At 41.9% G+C, this 23,257-nt stretch overlaps 1 protein-coding gene across 1 annotated transcript in view; it reads right to left on the reverse strand.

Annotated features, from left to right (window-relative positions):
- Positions 1-23,257, reverse strand: part of DNAH6 (dynein axonemal heavy chain 6) — a 349,864-nt gene that overhangs the window by 189,729 nt on the left and 136,878 nt on the right. The window contains exons 23-31 of the mRNA XM_004388248.1: positions 23,079-23,175; positions 18,744-18,963; positions 17,222-17,386; positions 17,024-17,137; positions 15,091-15,216; positions 14,850-15,005; positions 13,751-13,912; positions 5,809-5,946; positions 2,301-2,468 (exon numbers count right to left, since the gene is read on the reverse strand). Coding sequence (XP_004388305.1) covers positions 2,301-2,468; positions 5,809-5,946; positions 13,751-13,912; positions 14,850-15,005; positions 15,091-15,216; positions 17,024-17,137; positions 17,222-17,386; positions 18,744-18,963; positions 23,079-23,175 — 1,346 coding nt within the window. The remainder of the gene's footprint in view (positions 1-2,300; positions 2,469-5,808; positions 5,947-13,750; positions 13,913-14,849; positions 15,006-15,090; positions 15,217-17,023; positions 17,138-17,221; positions 17,387-18,743; positions 18,964-23,078; positions 23,176-23,257) is intronic.

The raw sequence follows: 23,257 nt of genomic DNA on the forward strand, positions 1-23,257 counted from the left end.
TTTTTTGTGAGTTAGAATTTTGTTCTACATTTTTCTCCAGCTCTGTCCGGGACCCTCTGTTGTGATCATGGTCAGTCTGCTTTCTCCCTCTTGATGAAGATGTGGCCTTGGTGACATTTGCTTCAAGAAGCAGCAGAGCCCAATGTTTGAAAATGTTCACACTGTGGAGGTGAAATGGTGTTATCAGGCCTGACTACAAAAGGACAATGTTGTAGCAAGAATTGAGCTTCTCTAGGCTAACAGGACCACCACACTGGTGGACGCTATCAGTGATAGCCACGTGCCCCCTTATGCTCCCTGGAGTCAAGGGAAGCTATACAATGATTCGCAGTCTCTCCCATGCCCTATAAGGTCTCTGGGTGGTGCAAACGATTTGCGTTCGACTACTAACCTAAGAGTTGGTGGTTTGAACCCACCCAGTGGTACCACGGAAGGAAGTCCTGGTGATCTGCTTCCATTAAGATTACAGCCAAGAAAACCCTATGAAGCAGTTCTGCTTTGTAACACATGGGGTTACTATGAGTCGGAATTGACTTGATGGCAATGGGTTTTTTTTTTTTTTTGGTCCCCCTGCCCTATGAGGCTACTTTGCTTCTGACAAGTTTCTCCATCCTTAGTTAAATAAATTGGAGGATGTTTAGTGTCTTTGACAGTGGAGGTGGGCGTGGACCCTTCCCCCAATCCGAGATCAGAAACACTGCAGGTGGCCTCAGAAGCAGGATTTGAAATGATGCGGGGATTTCTTACTGGTGTGTTTTGTTTACTGCTCTATCACTGCTGATTAGCATAGCACTGTGCACACAGTAGGTGATTAAAAATATTTACTGACGACAGACCCTGATTCATCCAACTTATAACAACAATAGGAATAGCCCTCAGAAGGCTGGATTTTTAAATTCCTCCAGTTAATTCCTGCATAATATAGCCACAGGACACAGCATGGGATACCAGCAAAATGATGGACTGAGCTCTAAACCAGGTTTTCTTCCTACCAGTTCTGGGACAATGAGCAAGGAAGTCATTTATCTTCCGTGCCCACAGAGAGGGTCAAGAGTGACGACACCATCTACCTTACCTGTGCCCAAAGGGGCGCTGGGGGCCATGAGATGCTGTAAGCGTTATACTAATAAAAGTTGTAATTTTTCTAATGACAGGATTTGGAATGGTCAATTCTTAAGCAATTGCTTTACTTCATATAGAAGAATATTTAAATTCGTTGCTATCAAAGGAAAATTACTTCAGATTATCAAATATATCTGCACACAGGCAAAAAACTAACACAGGCTATTGTTTATAAACAAATTCATCAAGGGCCTTTTCGTTTGTGCTTTCTGAGAAATTCCATTCTAAAAGGGGTAGAGTTCCTCGTTATGTACACAGCACTGAGCACACGGAGTCTTTCTGGAGTCCTGAAAACGTCCTATATTTTGATCTTGCTGGTCATATAGGTGAATACATGTGTAAGAATTAGCTGAGTTGTATCCTTACGATCTATGTACTTTATTATATATATATAAAATACCTCAATAAAAAGTATCACAAAAATACACGTAAAATTTAAATACAGTGATTCTTAGCTAGTATGAAGGAACAAGAACCAGTTTAAATAGTTAACTTCATTATTTAATGGTTACTATTTTTTGACTAAGGAGTCCCGGTGGCATAGTGGTTAAGCACTCAGCTGCTATTCGAAATGTTGACGGTTCGAACCCACCAGCTGCTCCATGGGAGAAAGATGTGGCAGTCTGCTCCCTTAAAGATTACAGCCTTGGAAACTCTGTGGGGGCAGTTACTGACTATATGGCACACAACAACAACATTTTTCCCGTAAGCCAATATAAACTTACAAACCAATTCCCTACCCTCCATCACAGCGATTAGTATTGCTTCTACTCAATATCCCTTGCCTCTTATAAAACATCATGGGTAAAGAGAACTGAGAATAATACAGTATTTTTAGAACGAATATACATTTTAATTCCTAGAGATGAACTAATAAACCCCAATGAACTGGTTAATTAAAATCGTTCATTCACTTCAGTTTTAGAGGCCTGCTATATTCCAAGTATCATTTTGGGCATTAGGGATATAGCAGTAAAGAAAAACAAACAAAACAACAAAAACCAAATACAAACCCAAACGTTCTCCATGATAACAATCATATCGACACTTAAATACAAACAACAATGTGAAACCTTACCTAAGGTGCATTCATAAAGGAAACTTTCTCCCTCGATAGAATCATATGTAAATTAAATAAACAAGCTTGAATTTTTGCTGCTTTATAATGTGAAGCTCACCTCTGCAATCAAGGCATAATTCGGAACCATCATTGCAAACGGTCTGAACAAGGCTTTCAGATTATCTGGCAGTTCAGTTCTGCCTGCATATCCAGGATTCATTGTGATGAAGGCTGCGCAAGTCATAACCAGCTTTATTTCTCGCCCCTCAAACATGAATCTAGAGAGCTGTTTAGAGACAAGAGAAAGTACAAGTTAACACTTCTCCAGACATGGGTGAATTCTTTCACATAAATTACTACCCGAATACAAAACTGGAGTAAAGTCTCATTCAAGCAGAGAATACTGAATCCTGCTGTTGGACAACAGGGAACATTTCTCTCCTGACTGTCCTGCCTGTTCCCATTCTCTTCTGGGCTGTTCCCTGCTCTCTGCCTCCCTGCCCCTGCCTGCCCAAACTCTTCCTTCCTAGCCTAGTTCTGAAATCTTCTAGACCTTAGCATCTTTTGCTGAGCCTCCCCAATTCCGCTTAGACGTAATGGCCACTAAACCTTCTCCACCCCTACTTTCTGGTATTTCCCAAGAAATCCCAATCTGGTTTTATTCCTTGGGTGTGGAGGCCACACTGTCGTTGTCTTTGGCACCATCCCCTCACTTTTATTCAACAGCAAACACTTGTTAAGCACCTGCTGCAGGCGAGGCACTGGGTTAGGCTTGGCAGTACAGACCTGAAGGAGACTCACTGCTGAGCCCTCAAGAAGCTCCCAGGCTTGCTGTGTGCAGTGAGACCTGGAAACCGTGACCATACAGTGCAAGAGATGCTACAGTGGATGTGCGTGCGAAGCCTGTAGGAAGCACAGGGAAAGCAGGGAAGCCTGCCTGAGACCTGAAGAAAGAGGAGGGGCATTTCAGGTAAATAAGCAGCGGCAGCCATTCCAGGCAAAGGAAGCAGGAGCAAGAAACAGCACTTCATGTTCAAGGAACGACCAGTGATTCACTTTGCTGAAGGGTAAAGTTCCAGTGGAAAGGGTGGAGGCCGGGGCCTGAGTATAAACAGTCTTGCATGCTAGGCTAAGGAATTTAGACTTTGTCCCATGGAAGGGGGAAAGCTGAGAAGAATTTTGAGCAGACTGATGGGATCAAAGATGGCAGCAGAGAAGTTGGACAAGCTATGGACAGAGACCAGTAAGGAATTATTCTTTGGGAAGTGATGATAGTCAGAATTAGGGAAGTATCAGTGGGGGTGTAGAGGAAGGGGTGGACTTGAGAGGCATCTAGCAGACAAAATCAAGAGGTGATGGCTTAGCTCTGGGGATGACAGTAATGAGAAAACTCAGAGATGGGCCACTGGATGAAGGCAACGTTAACAGCCAAAAGGAGCACAGGGAAGACCAGGATGGAGCTGGGGAAATGTGTCACAGCCTGGAGGAGAGAATGCTGGCTGCTACAACTGGAGACCAGTCCTGCTGCCGCTAAATGCCTGTTTGGGCTCTTTGAACCTCTGAATGTCTATGCTTTAGTTTCTTCTTCTATTCTGGGAGCTATATCCCACTCCAACTATCTTGCCTGGCCCTGGCAACACTGAGGCCAGGGTTTGGTTGGTTGCAGATGTTCTTCTACCTTCCTTTTACCTCACACGACTACCCTCTAATGGCAACATTTTAGTCCTATCTTCATTCTCTCTGGTCCCTCCCTCCATATTCTCCATATTTTGTTCTCAGCTAATTGCTCAGCAAGGTGATAATGATTTAGGAGCTTAAGATGCTATATCTGGAAGTCCTTGCATTTAATACAGGCCTCCCCAGAGGACATGGGAAGCAGGATGGTGCATATCTGAAGGAGCTTGGACTTTAGGATCCTATTGATTTGTGTATCTTGGTTCTATGGTGTACCTAGAAATGTTTAACTTCTTTAAACCCTTTTCACTTAAAACTGGAGAAAATGCTACCTACTTCACATAGGTTTGGTGTGAAGATGAAATAAGTGTAAAGTACACACCATAGTAACTTGTACAATTTAGCAGCTCATTAAAGGCCAATTCCTGTTTTCTTTTTGTTCTGCAATTCACTTTTTTTGCAAAAGTGATAAAAATATTTAACCATTCTTCAGCAGAGCACCTTCCAATGAGAACGGCCTCTGTCCATAGAGCGAGAGCTGGGTCCAGAGGCCTCCTTGCTGTGCCAGGATCAAGCCCCAAGGCTGGGCTGTTAGGGGAGAAGGTGGGGGGCATGTGAGGGGCTCAGAGAAGTGGCTGTTTAAATATTAAACAACTGGCGAGGCTGTGCTGCTGGTGTGTACGGGCAGAACACCAGTCCTACCCTCTGGTGATCTTATGACCACATCTCAGAAGGTCAGCGCAGAGTGGAAGGGGACTTGGTCTCATCCTTCACTGCCATCATCAGCTTCTGAATACAAAACCCCTTCTCCACTGGTCACACGGGGTTAAAACAAATTTTAAATAACGAGGTCACTTCAGCATCTTAATCTGGCCCACACTCCTTGGATTTTCCAACCCAGTGAGTTCTAGAGAGCCAAGATCCTCTTGGAGTCCCCAGGACTCCTTTCCATTTCCACAGTACTAAGCTCGGCTGCTAAACAAAAGGTTGGTGGTTCTAAACCCAGCGGCTTTATGGGAGAAAGACTTGGAAATCTGTTCCCATAAAGATTACGGCCTAGGAAACCCTATGGGGCAGTTCTGCTCCGTCACTGGGATCACCATCAGTTGAAATTGACTCGACGGCACCTAACAACAACAGGTGGAGCCTGGGGGCCGTGATAAAGGCAGTGGAGCCCAGCAGAGGCAGTGTTAGAGAAACCTAGCAAAGAAGAAAATGTGAAAGACAAGGACAAGAAAGGTGAGCAAGAAAACAGGAGATGGAGGACAGAGGGATGAAGTGTGAGGGCATCTGGTGTGTGTGTGTGGTGTGTGTGTGTATCTGCTGAAAGTAAGGAAGAGCAGAGTTCCTTGAGGGCAGGGACTGAGTCTCACAAGCTCTGTATTCCAGGTCCCAGCACAGTGTCTAACAGGCAGCTGTTTTCCTGTCTTGCCTGGATACAGAGTTAACTGACCCAGTTAAGTCCTGCTGCTGTAGTACTTACCAATTACACTGGAAACACGGACTAGACAGGCAAAGCTAGCACTGTCCCTCCTAAAATGCAACATGCTGTAAGTAAATTGTTAGTGCAGCCAAGTTGGCCCCCAACTCATGTGACCTCATGTACAATGAACAAAACACTACCTAGTCCTGCACCATCCCCACTATCAATTGCAGATCTGACTGTTGTGATTCATAGGGTTTTTGCTTGCTGATTTTCGGAAGTAGATCACCAGGCCTTTTTTTCTAGTCTGTCTTAATCTGGAAGCTCTGCTGAAACCTGTTTAACATCATAGCAACACACACGTCTCCACTGACAGATGTGTGGTGGCTGCGCATGAGGTGCATTGGCTGAGAATTGAACCTGGGTCTCCTGCGTGGAAGGCAAGAGTTCTACCATGGGACCACCAACGCAGTCCTGTAAGTTAATTACAAAGGTTAAAAAAGCAACCCCCACAGACAGTTTGCCTCACCTTTGCAGCTTTGGCGTTCCTAATGGTAATGAGTTGCTGTGCGATGACCGACAAAACTTCTATGTCAATTCGATTAAACTCATCAAAGCAGCACCAGGCCCCCGACTGTGCCAAACCACTGAAGAAGCGCCCCATCATCTGAAATCACAATAACGCTGTTACCTTCGTACTGCGCATTTCAGCTTCTTCAAAACTTACACTTTAAGATGAAATATTGAAAAGAAGTGGGACCTGCAAGTAAGCAATAGTTTTATGTGAACACTGGGCTACGTCTAAAGTCAGCACCTTCCTACAGAAGGAAATATCTTTTTCCCTTTCTCTAAATGATGTGAACCTAATTTTATTTTTAAGTAAAATGACAACTTGACCATTTTTCCTTCTTTTTCATAACCTCCATTGGCCTCTGCAAAACTTGGCAAGTTCTCAAAAGAATCTATCACATGGAACAGGCAAACCTAAGGACTTAAAAGCTTGCAAATTTTACTAATGGAAACTTTCATTGTCTTTTCAAGGCATTATACACAGCACACGGGAACTACTGAGCAGAAGCACAGCTGTACAACTTAAGGAAGTAGATCTTAATTTCTTCTACAGGACAATCCTATGGCAGAGGAGAATGAATACGTATTTGTGGCATTTATGGAAATACCCACCTAGAGTGTACAATTTCTTTGGAGACTTGAGTTTTTAAGCTTTCATACAAATATTGCATCACACTATATCTCTATTTCTGTTGAAAATAGAGCTAATGGTTTTTTCATTTCAAGGTGGTGAAACTGAACATGTACTGCTACCTCTCTTCCTTCCAAATTCTTTGAAATCATAGAAAGCTAGAGCTCTGTGTTATCTCTCTCGTGCTTATACCTCTACCTGCCGATTAAAACAAACGGAAAGGGACTAGCAACAGGAAAAAAGTTTGGGAAAAATTATGGAAGATGAAAAGTACTTCGGAACAGATTGGTGGATGTAGCCAAGAAGGGCAAACTGCAGCCCAAAACAACAGAAGGAAGAACTGTCTGTTGGTATGGCCTCCAAGATACTCCAAAGCCAACATCAGTACAAGCAAGGAAAGCAGACTCAGGCCCCTGGGGCTACTTTCAGAATTAGCCAAAGATCAGCATGTGGAACAAGTCAGGTTTGTGGGCCCCTCCTTACCTTGTCCTTTCCTTCCCCCTCCCCAACAGGGCTCTTGAGGATGGCAGCAATGATTTCCTCCCACTAGGCTAAAACCCAAGGACTGCCTTTTAGAGAAAGGGAGATATCTGCCTAGGGGGAGGGGCATTCCAGAGAAGGCAATAGACTTGGGAGATAAAGAAAGCACAGCTGGAGATGATTCCAGACCTCCGCATCAGTCACTGAGATTAAAAAATAATAAGGGAAAGACAGCTCCATCCAGGAGTGAAATCCACTCAAAGATACTACCTTAGAAGAAAAATCCTTATCACTGGGCATTTACAGAGTTTTTCTGGAGCCGTGGTGGCACAGTGGTTAAGAGCTATGGCTGCTAAGCAAAAGGTCAGCAGTTCAAATCCACCAGCCACTCCCTGGAAACCCTATGGGGCAGTTCTACTCTGTCCTATAGGGTCACTATGAGTCAGAATCGACTCGACGACAACTGATTTTTTTTTTTTTTTGTAATAAGGTTTTTCTGGCTTCTTGGCTGCCCCACACATTCCATGGGGAAGCCTGATGTCAACAAATCCTGCACTTCACAGAGCTCACAGCAGCCCTTTCGTTTAAAGGAGGAGCCTGTTGAGGAAACAAGCTCTCCACACCAATCAGCTCAGTCCTCCAGCCATACTAATGAACCAAGAAGTGAAGATTAACAGGCATTTAGGAAAAATCAACATCAAGAAAGAGAAGGAATAAGAATGAAGTGAATGTGCATAGCCTTGGAGAAAATGGAGATAGTTTAGGGAACAGAAGAGAATTTTTAAAAAAATTCAAATAGAATCCTCAGAGAGACTTGAGAGGAAATTGCATTCCAATAATAAAACAAGATGATACAAATACACACACACACACAACACACAAACACATATAAGGAATTAGAGATAAGAAGCAGTCCCCAGAAATTAATGATATTATAGCCAAGATAAAAAAATAAAAACAAATAAAACAAAAAAAACCTAAATGGATGCAATGAGTAATAGAATGGATAAAATTAAAAATCAAGCTGGTAAACTGGAAGACAAAGCTGAGGAACTAACTCTTCCACACTGAGAGCAATGATCTTTACAAACTCAGAGTACACATATCCCTGTGGGTACACAGCCCAAGGGACACTTGTGAATGGGCAATTTTAAAGGAAGAAAATTTCAGATCTTTATCTTCTACACAGGCTCTGTGCTAAAGTGTATCTCCTTGAGAACATGCCTGCGGTCTGCTGGTTCTTCTGGTTCTTCGTTTCCATCTGCCCTTCACAAGCGCCCCGTCCTCCCTTCTGACTGTGCAGTTTGTGCCTGCTTAGGGGGAGAGTGAGAGTTTGAAAGCCAGCCCTTACTTGGCTCTATTCACCAAGTCATGTGCCCCATATACAAGGCCCCAGTGGATGCTACTAGCAGCTCTGCTCTCAGCCAAACCAAACCGTACTGGGGGTGGATTGTCCCAGGATGCCAAACAAAGTGACAGTTCCAAATATTGATCTTGAGCAAATGAATGCCTCCAGTGACTGACTGGATAATGAATCCTTTGACTAGTCAGATAGTTTCCAATTCTTTGCTTCCAACAAAAGTGAAGGAGAGGTCAATGCCCACAAGCCAAAGATCACCAGGAACACACTCCCAGTCAACAAAACTGGGCTTATTACTTTGAACAAGAAGACCACACAGGAGTCCCTCAGTAAGAGTCCATTGGGAGAGCTTGTTACAAGATTTGGGCTTTTATTAGGAAATCTTGAGGAATGGTCAATGAAGCTGGGTTTTGCGCTGAATTAGGTGCTGTCAAACACCAGGGTAATTCTATGATAAAAACCAAAAAATTAAACCTGTTGCGGTAGAGTTGACTCATAGCGACCCCACAGGACAGAGTAGAATGCCCCATAGGGATTCCAAGGAGCGGCTGGTGGATTTGAACTGTCAACCTTTTGGTTAGCAGCCAAGCACTTAACCACTGGTTATAACTGCCAGGGCTATCATAATACTATTTGTCTAGGACACTGAAGGACAGTGTGGCCAAAGCTGTCATTGGTAAAGAACAAGTAGTTACTCAAGTTAACCAGGAGAGGGAGATATTTGGTAATTTTTGTGGTTTGGACGTTGTTCTTTCCATCTGTCTTTTGACATGGTGTGGTCTTTTGTTTTGCTCATCATGGACACAGAGTAACCTGGCCTGATGTTGGTGATCTGTGAAATTATTCGTGTTCAACCAGAGAGAAGCTCGTAGCCTGTTTGAGCCACGTCAGCTCTCAGTTGACAGAAGTCAAGGGCTACTTTTTTCTTGTTTTTTCAGAGACTTTAATTAAGTAGCAGTTGATTAATCATTTAAAAGAATTTTTGGAATTATTTCTACCATTTTATTTTGTGCTGTTTTCTACTTGATTTTTAAAAATGCTTTATTTTGGAAACTTCTAAACAAACACAAGAGGTGTATGTACACATAATGCAGCTTAACAATTACCAGTGTTCCACTACTTTTTTTGTTTTGTTTTGTTTTTATGCTCTCCAACACTTTTTTGCTGTCACTGGAGTATGTTAAAGCAATCATCGGAGAGCATATTAATTCACCATAAATTCTCTAACATCTAAGAACTTAAAAAAAAAAAACAACCAAAACAACCAACACACCCCAACAACAACAAAAATGACTAATTCCTTAGTATCATCTAATACTAGTCCATGTTCAAAGGTCCCAACATTGCATTTGCTTAATATGTCTCTTAAGTCTCTTTAAATCGGTAACAGTTCCCTGCACCATCCTCCTTTTATGCAATTTAGTTTTTGAACATCTATAGGTTAGCAGTGGTTAAGAGCTCAGCTGCTAACCAAAAGGTCAGCAGTTCGAATCCACCAGTGGCTCCTTGGAAACCCTATGGGGCAGTTCTAGTCTGCCCTGTAGGTCACTATGAGTCAAAATTGACTCAACAGCAACGGGTTTTTATAGGTTATTTTCCCAACAGAAATTTTCACATTCCATATTTGGGTGACTGCATTCTTGTGGTGGTGGTTGACATGTTCCTTTATCTTCTATATTTCCTGAAATCTGGTATTTAAATTTAGAGGCTTGATTAGATTCATTAGATTGTGGTTTAAAATTTTTTTTAGCAGAAATATTTCATAGATTTTATATCACAACAGGCGGTACATATTATTGATTATCAGCCTGACCCATCCATTATAAACTTTTCATTAGTCTTTTACCTATGGTCTTAGCAATGATGATCGTTGCCAGATCTATTATTTCTTTGTTGTTGTTGTCAGGTGCTGTTGATTTGATTTCCGACGCACAGTGACCCCTGTGACAGAGTAGAACTGCTCCGTAGGGTTTCTTAGGCTGTAACGTTTACAGAAACAGATCACCAGGTCTTTCTCCTGCAGAGCTGCTGCGTGGGTACAAACCACCGACCTTTCAGTCAGCAGTTGAGCACTTAACCACTGTATATTCATAGATTTTAAAATAAAACATTTACTATACTTATTTAAAATAAGATATTTTAAAATGTTTAAAATCCGAATTTGATGTGTTTTGATCTACTGCAATTGTTATTATTATTATTCTCACATTGTCCTATCTTTGGCCAGGGGAAGCCTCTTTAAGATAGATTCTCATTCTTGTTTATTTGACACCAGTATTTCCTGATCTTTTTCTTGTCATAGCTAAGACAAGATGTCCCAGGCTCATCTCATGCATTTCGTGCCCTAGACCTAGAACCAGCCCTGGTTACTTTAGTACAAACTTGTATTTAAGATCACAATCTGGGTACCAGAGGTCCTGTTACTAGGCTATCAATGCTTCCAGGCCTTTGCAGAGGACAGAACTAGGAAATAATACCTAATTGAGAGAAGATTCATATCAAAAATATATAAAAACTGAGCAAGAGATGTGAATAGATATTTCATAGAAGAGGAAACCCTAATGATTGTAAATATTTGAAAAGGCGCTCAACCTTACTAGCAACCAGGGGAATACAAAGAGATACCCCTCAGACTGTTAACAATTAAAAAGCCTGATAGCAGTAGATGTTCTGTTACCTATATACCTAACACAATAATAATAATAAAAATAATAAAGTAACAATTTTTTTTTGAAACCTGATAGCATTGGGAAAGATGTGAGGCAAAGGCAACTCGTAGATAGTTCCCGTGGGGGAGCATAAATGATCACAGTCACTCTAGAGAACCATTTGTCCTTATTCAGTCAAGATGGAGACATACACTCTGAGACTCACCCCTAGGTTTACACCCCAGTAGAGAAATCACCGCATTCATGCACCTGGAGGCTTGGGTCATCATCTCAGAGCAGTGTTGCTCATAGTAGCAAAATACTGTATTAGAAACAAACTAAATGTCTATCAGAAGGAGAACGAATGAATAATTCTTGGTATCTTCATAAAATGGAAGGGTATAGAGCTGCGAAAATGAATAAAATAGACCTACAGGCACCAACCTGGATGAATCTCATAGACAAAGTGCTCAGTGGACAAACAAAATACTATGTTTCGTTTAGGGAATACATACATATCACATATGCGTATGCATGATAATCCCCAAATTCAGGATAAAAGTTACCCCTGGGGGAAAGGGACAGGGAGAGGTTGGAAGGTCACGTATAATAGAATCCTGATCTACTTATTAATGAGTTGGCAGATACTGTCCAAAGTTGATACATACTAATTTATAAACATACATGTTTTTACAGATTTAGTAGCAATCACCAGAAGAACTAAAAACAAACAAAATCAGAAAACTTATCTCTGGGGAGGAAACTATTTACTTTTCATTTTGGATCTTTCTGTACAGTTTGAGGTTTTTCATTGTGTAGACATTTCTTTAATGTTACTGAGTATGAATCCTTCCACACACTGGTGGCAGCAGTTTCCCAGATTCCTTCCTGAGTGTACTTGGAGGCCTGCCTCTGCTACCCTGCTTTACGTAGTGTCATGGATTGAATTGTTTCCCCCCAAAATATCTGTTAACTTGGCTGGGTCAGGATTCCCAGTATTGTATAACTGTGTATCATTTTGTAATCTGATGTGATTTCCTTATGTGTTGTAAATTCAGTCAATATAATCTAATAAGATGCATTAGCGGCAGTTATACTGATGAGGTCTACAAGATTGGATAGTGTCTTAAGCCAATCTCTTTTGAGATATAAAAGAGAGAAGTGAGCAGAGACACATGCGAACCTCATACCACCAAGAAAGCAGTGCTGGGAGCAGAGTGCATCCTTTGGACCTGAGGTTCCTGTGCAGAGAAGCTCCTACACCAAGGGAAGATTGATGACACAGACCTTCCTCCAGAGCTGACAGAGAAATCGTACCCCTGGAGCTGATGCCCTGAATTTGGACTTGTAGCCTACCGGACTGTGAGAGAATAAACTTCTCTTTGTTAAAGCCATCCACTTGTGGTATTTCTGTTACAGCAGCACTAGATGACTAAAACATGTAGAGAGGTTACCTTTCTTGCCTACCTTTCTCCCAAGCAGCTTTTCCAGTTACTAATTCCTCTCCCTAAGAGTCCCTGGGTGGTGCAAACAATTAATGTCCTTGACTAACTGAAAGGTTGGAGGTTTGAGTCCACCCATAGGTGCCTCGGAAGAAAGGCCTGTTGATCTACTTTTGAAAAATCAGCCACTGAAAACCCAATGGAGCATATTCTATTCAGACACACATGGGGTCTCCAGAGTCAATTCAGACCCTACTGCCACTGGTTTAACTGGTTAATTCCTCTCTATAGTCCCCCACTGTGAAACAGCTGAGTCCCTGTGCTGCACTGCCATTGATTTTTGTTAATTAAGAAAAAAGACCTTCCCAGCAATGTCCTTTTTATTCTAAGATTTAAAAAATTGGATTTTTTAAATAATGTGGCCCATTAAACACTAATTCCATAAGGTGCTTCTGAAAAATAACTATGATTTACTATACAAAAATTAATGAATTGCAATTTACTCAGCCAATTTATTTTTTTCTATTTTTTTATTGTTGTAATTAAATGAAGTTTACATTTCGAGTTAGTCTCCCATACAAAATTTTTATACATACGTTGTTATGAGACACTAATTGCTCACCCCATTCTGTGACAGCACACTCCTTTCCGCCCTTGATTCCCCATGACCATTCAACCAGCTCCTAACTCTCTCTGCCTTCCCCTCTCACCTCTGGACAGAAGCTGCCCCTTTGGTCTCTTGTATCTACTTGACTAAGAGGCATACTCTTCATGAGTATCACTTTATGTCCCACAGTCAATTCCAATCCCTGTCTGAAGAGTTGGCCTCGGAAATTGTTTTAGTTCTGGTATTCGGCCAATTTAAGTGATTATATTCTATATTTAGACACTACACAGGCATTTGTGTAACTTTGAGAAAAATGAGAGTATTAGCTCTGTGTGTTAGTGGATAAAAGGCATCCATGATCAAAAACACTTAGGACTCGCTGAATTAAATAAAGCTAAACAGATTTCCTAACTGTGGGACTCCATCAGCATTTAATGTGCTACTGTTTGTTGTGAAATCAGGAGGGGAATGAGGCATAGCATGGACTTTTTTCTTTTTTTCTGAGTATGTTAGTGTCCCAAGAAACATACTTTGAGGAGATGCTGCTTTACATACCTAATTATGTATTGATTTCTTTCCTGTAATTGAAGGGCTCTAATCTTTTCTCTGACCCTAAAGAAGACACCCAAAGCAGCTGCTATCACCCTGTTCTCTCCTTTTGTCATATTCTCTTGCCAAGTAGAGAAAGGTGCGTAAAACGCAGAGCATTAGTATTCAGATGCTGGGACCATACCTTGTAGTCCAAACCATCAGAACAGTTAAAGACCACACACTGGATGGCGAGAGCTTTTGCTAGGTCTTTGGTAGTCTCAGTTTTCCCAGTGCCAGCAGGACCAGCTGGGGCACCCCCCAGGTCGAGTTGCAAAGCCCCCATGAGGCAAAGATAGCAGCGATCCTGAAGAAATCAATAAATTGCCATTATTGAAGGGAACGAACCGTAGCCACCACTACATAGTCCTTTCCTTTCTATAGGAGAGGGGTGCTACTTTCCATGAAAGGTTTTATAGAAGTTGAAAGATACTCAAAGATCCATAGACATAATCAAATAATGCAAATCTCTGCTTCACAAAGATGAATTCATGGCAAATCCACTGTGGTGTAATGCATTGCTTTTGTGTGACCTTTCTCGCCATGGTCTTGTAACTTCCACTCAGGTGATTGGGCAGGACTGTGCAGATACGGTAATTGTAGCCCACCTAGGGATTGGTCGATTTTGCCATCCTGCTAGGCTTGAAATGAGTGATCCCAGAGGTGGGAGGAAGAAGAGCCCACCACCACCAAGGAAGGAGAGACTGGCAGCAGAGACCCAGCAACTGAGATTCAGCAGCAGGAGACAGCATAGTGGGCTTCCTGGCCCACAGTCAGAGAAAGCTGAGGGCCTTTGGGCAGAAGCCGAGGGCCAGGGAGAGGTGTGCCTGCCAGCTCAGCTGAGAAGAGGCTGTCCTGATGGAAGAACTGTATCCTTGAGTGTTTCTGAGCCTGAACTGTAACCTGTTACTCCCCCTAATAAACCTCGTAATCGTGAGTATGGTCTGTGAGTTCTGTGTGGCCCAGCAGAGAAGCAAGAGAGTGGCGTGGGAGGGACGACACGGCATCAGAATTGGTAAAGATGGCAGAGAGAGGAGGCTTGTCTGGCTTCTACCTCAAGGGAGTCAGCCTTGGGCTGTTGATCTTGGTTCTCCTTCCCCCTTGTGGGGTTGGAGGAGGTCAGACATGGCCCCCATGCCATTTTTACATCCGTTCATGAGTTAATGTTAGAGAAAACTTTTAAAGATTCATTTTGGTAGAAAAACACTTTTGTGCAACAGTAACCTAAGTGAACAGTAGCTTACCGTAAGAGGAGTAATAACTAATCTTGGGCATGCACCTAAATATTCATAGCCATAAGTGTATTGAGAGAGTGCCATTCGAGCCACACAATTATCCAGGTCTACATCCCAATAATAGCGCAGTTGTCGCTGCCAGTCAAAGGATTCAACTCCGTCTATCTACATAAGTGAGATAAATGATACACATATTAGATGCACTAATTTCTGAAAGAAATGTATGATTTTATTTAAATTAAACGTTTACCTTGGCTTCAACAAGTTCGGTGACAATGTCTCTTGCATGGACATCAATAGTAATTAAGGCAGTTATGATGTTTCTGTGCAATTTAGGAAGACTGCCTCGAACTAATGCAGCCAGGGCATTTAATCTCTACAAATTAAAAAAATTGTCACGATGAATTTTCAATTTACTATTAAATCTGGACTAAATATCTTCTAAAACCATCTAAATTTAAGACTAATTCTGTGACTAAATATGACAAGAGTTTACCTTATTTAATTCCAAAGCACTTCTATAAGGTGCATAGTATCATTACTCACATTTTACATCTGAGAAAACTGAGAGTCAGAGAGGGTAAGTAACTTGATGGCAGCCACACAGCTATGAAGTGGCAGAAATGACACTTAAATAGATGTTTGCCTCTACGGAAGCCCATGCCCTTAACCACTATGTGATGATGTTTCTAGAGACTGTTCTTCCTAAAAATGATGTGATTAAAGGTGGTTACTCTTCATTTTCAGGGGTAGTTTTTCAATAAAGACACCCGAACGTTTTAATCAAGCCAGTGGTAGATTAAATGAAAGCATTTTGATAGATTTTGCTCCTGATTTTCACCTAAATGGTTAAATCTTTTCAAGAGAAAAGTAGTGTCTTGGAGCACCGAGTGCTGCTGTGCTGAGTGTTCACGTGGGCCTGTCCTGGTAAGGGGACACTGCTGTAAGCAGGTCAGTGGAATTTTCTTTAGGGAGCTGTGATGGTTGAGATTGTATGTCACCTTGGCTAAGCCATGATTCCCATTGTTTTAGCAGTTGTATAATGTTGTGATCACTTCCCTGTTGAATTTTGATATGTGATCACCTACATGATGGAATGTGCTGAGTGGTACTGGTGGGGGTGGGGCCTGTGGCCGCTCACGGCCCCCTCAGCTTCACCTCTCTGCCTTCTGCAGGTTACTTTCTGCCTGCTCGCCTTGCCAAAGTTTTTGGCTTGTTCCAGACTCAGCAGCTGCCTCTTGTCATCTCACCTCCAGTTCTTGGGACTTGAGGTAGCAGCTTACCTGTCTATCTTGGAATTCATTGACCTTCACAGCCTTGAGCTGGAGCCCTGCCCTCTGACCTGCCGACCTTGGGTTCGCCAGCTTCTGTGGCTGCGTGAATTGGGAGAGGCCTCTATCCTGATCCACGGACTTGGGACGTTCTAGCCTCTACAATCGTGTGAGCTATTTCCTTGATATAAATCTCTGTATATACTTATACACTTTACTGGTTTTGCTTCTCTAGAGAACCCAGCCTAAGACAGGAGTCTTCCCTCTTTCCTGGGCCTCTCTGAGATGAAATTCCCTGAGGACTTTAATGAGAAAGTTTTCTCTCATTCCAGGAAAGATGTTTCCTCCTTTCTTTTTGTTTTAAGAGTGATTCTTTAAAAATGCAATATTGTTTGGAAGTAGCATTGAATTTGGAGTTAAAAGTTAGGCCCAGCTATAAAATAGTATTTCCTGGATCCAGAATGGTATTTAGATTCATTCAGTTATTTATATATTTTTATTGATAGCTGCCTGAGGTTTCTATAAAATAGCAGAAAAGCATATTGTGAGTCTAGAAATAGCACAAATTCTGGAGTTTTCCTGGATGGAATGAACTTTTGCAGGAGATATCCAGGACCTAGTAAACACAATTTCTCCTTAAAAGTTGCAAACCATCATGACCCTGATATTTTCCTCTTGAGTCTTATTTTTCCTCCTATTTTTATAAGCATTCTTTTAAATACTACACAAACTCCAATTATTCCTAAGAAAACTTGAACACAGTTGGTTTTAGTGAGAGCCCCAAAGCCTTATTGGTCACATCAGATCATTAGAATTTCAGAAGTAAAGTGAATTTGCATTGCCATTCTGATAAAACCTCTAAGACCATCCTGCAAGGCAATATGTTCACTGTTACTCTGTTAAAACTCTCACCTCAAAGTTTACTTTTTCAAAAGCTTCCAGGGCTTCTTGGCAATCACCGTCATCTGTTTCCAAACACTCAGTCAAGTCACGACACCACATGATTTGAGAAACGGTCAGGATAACCTGCACGAAAACATCTTTCTTAAGTGTGTGACGCATCTCACCATAAGAAGGTTCAGAGATGGAAACAGAACGAGTGTCGGTTACTTGAGAAGGGTGGCCAGTGATCACCCAGTCAGTCCTCAGTTTCCCCTGATAGTCAGCAATGGCAGCTTTGCACAGGCGACGCAAGGACGAGAACATGGCTTCTTCCACTTTACCAAGCCATTCCTCCACATTGCCTCGGGCCTTGAGGCCTTTCCCCAAGCCAACCTAGGAGATAATCAGGGCAATGAGAAAATGTCTCCTACGAGACCCTTACGCTGTGTGTCCTTTGTACTTTGGTAACATAACCCTGAGCTATGTAAACACTGAAGCCCAACCACTAATACTGGAAATGGTTATTTATATCCCACTTAGAGTCACTATGAGTTGGAATTGACTCAATGGCAATGGGTTTTTTTATCTCTCTCTCTCTCCCCGCCCCCCACTTATGGCTATATTTTTACTGCTTTCTATTGGAGCTAACCTCCTGAAAGAGAAGTCTACATATACTATGTGAATTTCCTTACTTCTTATCACTTGCCTATTTGCTGCAATCTGATTTTTGCCCCCAGCCACTCCTCTACATCTGTTCCCATTAAGGTTACTGATGTCCCCGAAACATCAAGTCCAACTGACGCTTTTCAGTCCTTCTCATGTTTATTTCTCAGATTTCCAGCAACCAAACTGCCCTGCTTGTCTTGGTCTCCAGCTGTTCTACTCTCCCTCTAAATTTCATGCTTCCCCAGGATCCTTTCCTTGGTCCCGTCCTGTCTCTTCTTCTGTACCAGTGATGAGCAAGTTCTTTTGCAAGAGGATCAAATGAGGACAAATAACGTGTATGGGCTCCTGCTACTCACAGATACACGCCACTGTGCTCTGCCGGGACTGGAATCTTTGGCATGTCCCTGCACAGTTCCTCTGTCTGGAATGCTCTTCCCTCCCTTGTCCACAATGCAGAGGCTCCTCTCCATCCGCCTCAGCTCCCCGTGTCTGTCACTCTCCAATGTGAAGCCACTCCCTCGGTGGTTACCGCGTGCCAGGTGCTGTGCCGTGCCCTGGATATGCGGCCACTGCCGATAGTAACTAACACCTGCACAGTGCTCACCATGTACTGTGCTAAGTACTACCTGTATGTTAGCAACTGAGCATCCTCCCACTTCCATTAATCAGGTATTATTATTAATTTCTGTTTTATAGATGAGGTTGAAAAGTGAGCCTGAGCCTTGCATCCAAGTGGCCAGGCTGTAGAACCAGTGCTTTTAACTAGTCTGCTATTGCGCCTCTGCGCTGAGTAAAACATGGCTCCAGTTTTCTCTACCCTGCTACCATGCACAGAGACATGCCTCTTTTATTGCATTTACTGTGGTGCTTTTTCATTGTTTGCGTGACTGTTGCTCCGCTACACTGTGAACTCTCTGAGGGCAAGTATTTTATCTTGGTCATCTTTGAAACCTCCAAGCCAGCAGAATACCTGGTACACAGTAACGCTTGATGAATGCTTAGAGAGAGAATGAATAAACCTCTACCCTCAACATAAGAGTAACAAACTTTATCTATAAATAATTATAAACAAAAAGCATCTTACCCTTTCTCCCTCTGGTGACAGCATTGCTAAAATATCATTAGTATAAACCTTTTCTGGTTCTCCTTCCATACCAGGAATCCTCCCTTCCGCAGGAGGCAAAACAGCAAATTCGAGCTTTGCAATGGAGTCAAAGCACTTCCTTAAGTGCGGCTGCACAGCTTGGGGATTTCGTGTCTGGGCCAAAATCTCTAGAAGTTCATCATTGGACAAGAAGTAAAATCTGGATTGAAGAAAATACTTAAAATATAACTTGAAATTGAAGCAAAGCCTTGGAAAGACAAAAAATATAAATTCGTTAGCCACAGCAGATTCCCTGAACCCCTGACCTACTGGTCCTGGGTTTCTGGGAAGGCCACATGTCCCTAAATACGACTCCTGTGATGATTAGTGATGATGGTCTCAAACACCTAGAGTCAGTGCCTGGTACATAACACATAAAGACTTTCAATAAAAATTGTTAAGCAATGCTGGCTTTTGCTATTATAATGATTTGTATATATCACTTGGCTTTGAGCTCCTAGAGTGAAGCTATATTATTTTTTTCCCTAGAATATAGCCTAGTATCTTACAAGTACATAATTTATTGGATGGATGGATGGATGCATGGATGCATGGATGGATAGATGGATGCATGGATGCATGGCTCTGTGGGTGGCAACAGGAACCTTATTTGGTTCTGTGAGTGTGCACTGGGTGATCCTCCCAACCCAAAGGCACACACTGTTCCTTGCAGTATATGCTACTGTGAAAAGTGGCAGACTATGATTTGCCAACATACCATTTCCAACTATATGAAGCTGCACCTATATAGAAATGAAACATTTTGTATATATTTCAATATCGTTATCAGCAAGACGGGTAAATGAAATTGTGAACTTATGGAACACTATTTTGCTATAAATCAGGGGTTGGCAAACTACAGCCCACAGGCCAAATCCAGCCTGATGCTTGTTTTTATAAATACAGTTTTTGTTACACAGCATGTCCATTTGTTTACATACCATCTAAGGCTCCTTTTGTGCTACAATGACAGAGATGAGTAGTTGCAACAGAGACCATACGGTCTGCAAGGCCTAAAATGTTTCTATCTGGTCCTTTATTTAAAAAAAAAAAATTGCCAAACCCTGTTCTAAATAATGAAAAGGATTATTCTAAATGCCAGTCTTTATGAAAATAGTTTCTGTATTATATTTAATCACTCCAAATCACTCCAAAGGAATTTGGTTTATTATCCTGACTATCCTAACTCATTTTCTAATAGTTTATGAGGGATTAACTATTAAGATTTAAGACAGTGGTTCTTGAAAATGCTTCCAATCAGTAAGGGTCCTTTTTACTGCTGTCCACATCCTTAGTCTCTCATGTTTTGAAGAACTAAGTGTACAAACCAGTAGTTAGTAAATGTCCTGGGTTGTTGTCAAGTTGGTGATATCCGTGCATCAGGGAAAAGCTAGGACATTTTCCAGGATCCCTACCCTTTCGGAAACACTGGTGGTGTAGTGGTTAAGAGCTATGGCTGCTAACCAAAAGGCTGGCAGTTCGAATCCACCAGGCACTCCTTGGAAACCCCATGGGGCAGTTCTATTCTGTCCTGTAGGGTCACTATGAGTCGGAACCAACTTGATGGCAATGGGTTTGGTTTTTTGTTTCGGTCCTTTTGGATTGGATTCTGCCCATGAGAGGCTCTTCTGTGAGACTCAGAAGGCAGAAAAGAAGGAGAAGCCACTCTTCTCCTATGGCAGCTGTGGTCAATCACGGGGCACTGACGGACTGAAGAGGTACAGTTTTGTCCTTGGTTTTCACGAGTCCTCCTGAGAATCACCTCCTTTTTTATTGCAAGCAGCTGAGACTCTTGGTGGAGCTTCCCTGCGATCTCCGCCTGCACTTCTGGATTTCCTTAAATCTCACTTCTTTCCTTCTCCTGCCTTCCAGCACCTGTGCAAACCTCTGATTCCCTGTAGGAAACCCTTTCTCTAAATACCTGGAGTGGTGTCTCTGTTTCTGGCCAAAACTTTCCCAAGTAATGTAACTGGATGTTAAGATGTAACTATTTTAGTGTCAGCTTTGGCTGAAGGTCTAGGACCAGAGGTGCCAACTACTCTCACATTTCAAAACGAAATGTCAGGTCACCTGGGACCAACTTGCAAGGAGATAGGTGAAGAGGGTATAAAAAGATACACCTGAGGGTATAAAAGTGTTAAAGCTGGAGAGGCTGGGGAGCTGGAGATAGGATTTTTTGGAGAGAGATGTGCTAAGGGTTCTCCCTACCCCTACAAGGGAGGGGTGGATGGAATCTCTCCCCACCTCAAGCCTAGAGAAACATGCTCCAGGGAGGCAACGTGAAGACCCCGGTATGTGTCCTCTGAGGGGGACAGCAGAGAAGTAGAGAGTGCAGTGGGAAGGACGATTGGTGTCAGAACCAACCACCTCATAGGAATCAGCCCTGGGCTGTTCTTGGTTCTCCTTTCTCCTCCTAAAGTTAGAGGAGATCAAACACTGCCCTCCAAGCCATTTTTACATCTCCCTACCTTTTTTTTCAACTGATGAAACAGACTACTATAAAGATTAGACTATGAGCCCTGTGAGGGCAGGAACAGTATCATATTAATCTTTCTGCCCCAGCACCTAACTTGGTCGGTGCCTCATAGCACCTCTTCATTAAGGTTTGTGGAGTGAAGTGAATGCCACACAGAACTTCCTGGCAAAGCTAATGCTTTTTGGTGTTCAATATTATCAGAGGTAGATTTGCATCTAGGTTTCTTGATAGATAAAAAACAGTGTACAGATTGTCTCCCCAACCCTTTAATCTCTGATCTGGCTGTGGGACGCCCAGGTTGGCAACTACTGATTTAAGAGTGAAATAGCTAAAAATAAATAGGAGTAACAATACAATGATAAAATAAATAACGATAATAATCAAATGAAATAAAAACAAAAAAGTCAAATAAATTGCAAAACTTAAACTCTTCCATCTTTTTTCACGTTTTTTGTTTACAAAATATTTCCTGAGTAACTTGTTAGTAAAAATATTTGTGTACATTCTTCAAAGCCTTTACTACTGTTAAAATTCAACTGAATCTCTGAATCTTGGGTTTCTTGAGCACACACATACCCTGTCTAGGGCCCCACAGCAACCCTTGTTAGCCAACTAATGGAGATGAGCACCTAACCCTGGCTGCCCCAGTGGGCCTGTTCTAGGAGAGATCTTAACAGCCACTGTGTCAATCCATCTCGTTGAGAGTCTTCCTCTTTTTTGCTGACCCTCTGTCTTACCAAGTATGATGTTCTTCTCCAGGGACGATAACATGTCCAAAGTACGTGAGACCAAGTCTCACCATCTTTGCTTTTAAGGAGCACTCTGGCTGTACTTCTTCGAAGACAGGCTTGTTCGTTCTTCTGGTAGTCCATGGTATATTCAGTATTCTTTGCCAATGCCATAATTCAAAGGCATCAATTCTTCTTTGGTCTTCTTATTCATTGTCGAGCTTTCGCATGCATATAAGGCGACTGAAAATATCATGGCTTGGGTCAGGTACACCTTAGTCCTCAGAGTGACATCTTTGCTTTTCAACACTTTAAAGAGGATTTTTGCAGCAGATTTGCCCAATGCAATAGGTCATTTGATTTCTTGACTGCTGCTTCCCTGGGCATTGATTGCGGATCCAAGTAAAATGAAATCTTTGAAAATTCAGTATTTTCTCCGTTTATCATGATGTTGCTCATACTATAACTGAATATAATTACATTGCAGTGGCTTATTTATATGATTGCCCACCTGTTAACTGTGAGCTCTACTGGACAGGAATTTGGCCTTTTCTTCTTTGTATCTTCAGCATTGAATAAAACACTTGATATGTTTTTGGAATGAATGAATGAATAAATAATTTCATTTAGAATTTGTAAAATGGGAAAACTACAAAATGACTTCTTAGACAACCTTGGCAGTGACATTCTTAGGCCACCAATTAAAGAAAATTGTCTGGCAACACAGGTCTCTCTGACTTTTCACATACACATCTGTGGACATATGCCCACATGGCAGTACACACATGCATACGCATCCTCACTGTGAAACAATGCTGTGATCAAGAATCCTTCCAGCACCTCAGGGATGTACCTGCCTAAACCTTTGCTAAATATTGCATCTGATTCCTTAAGATTTTCAGTCCCTAATCCAGGTAACTAGCTGAATTTCCACGAGCACACCTTTCTTGTTTCCCTCTCTGGTTCCCTGATGTTTTGAGGCTATGGTTTAAGCATATCCTTTTAAATTGATGGGTACTTTTAACTACTAAAAAATAATTTAAGCTACTTTATTAAGATATATAAACTTACCTTGGAAAGATAACTCTTTTTGATTCTAAATAGGCCTCTAGACACTTTTGAATCTGGTCAAGCAATGCATTATTGTTTTGAAAAGTCTCCAGAAGTCCTATTCATTGAGGGGAAAGAAAAAAAAAAAAAAAAACTATTTGGTAAATATAAACTTACCTTGGAAAGATAACTCTTTTTGA

The sequence above is a fragment of the Trichechus manatus genome, unplaced genomic scaffold (assembly GCF_000243295.1).
Source record: "Trichechus manatus latirostris isolate Lorelei unplaced genomic scaffold, TriManLat1.0 scaffold00208, whole genome shotgun sequence".
NCBI classification, from domain to species: domain Eukaryota; kingdom Metazoa; phylum Chordata; class Mammalia; order Sirenia; family Trichechidae; genus Trichechus; species Trichechus manatus.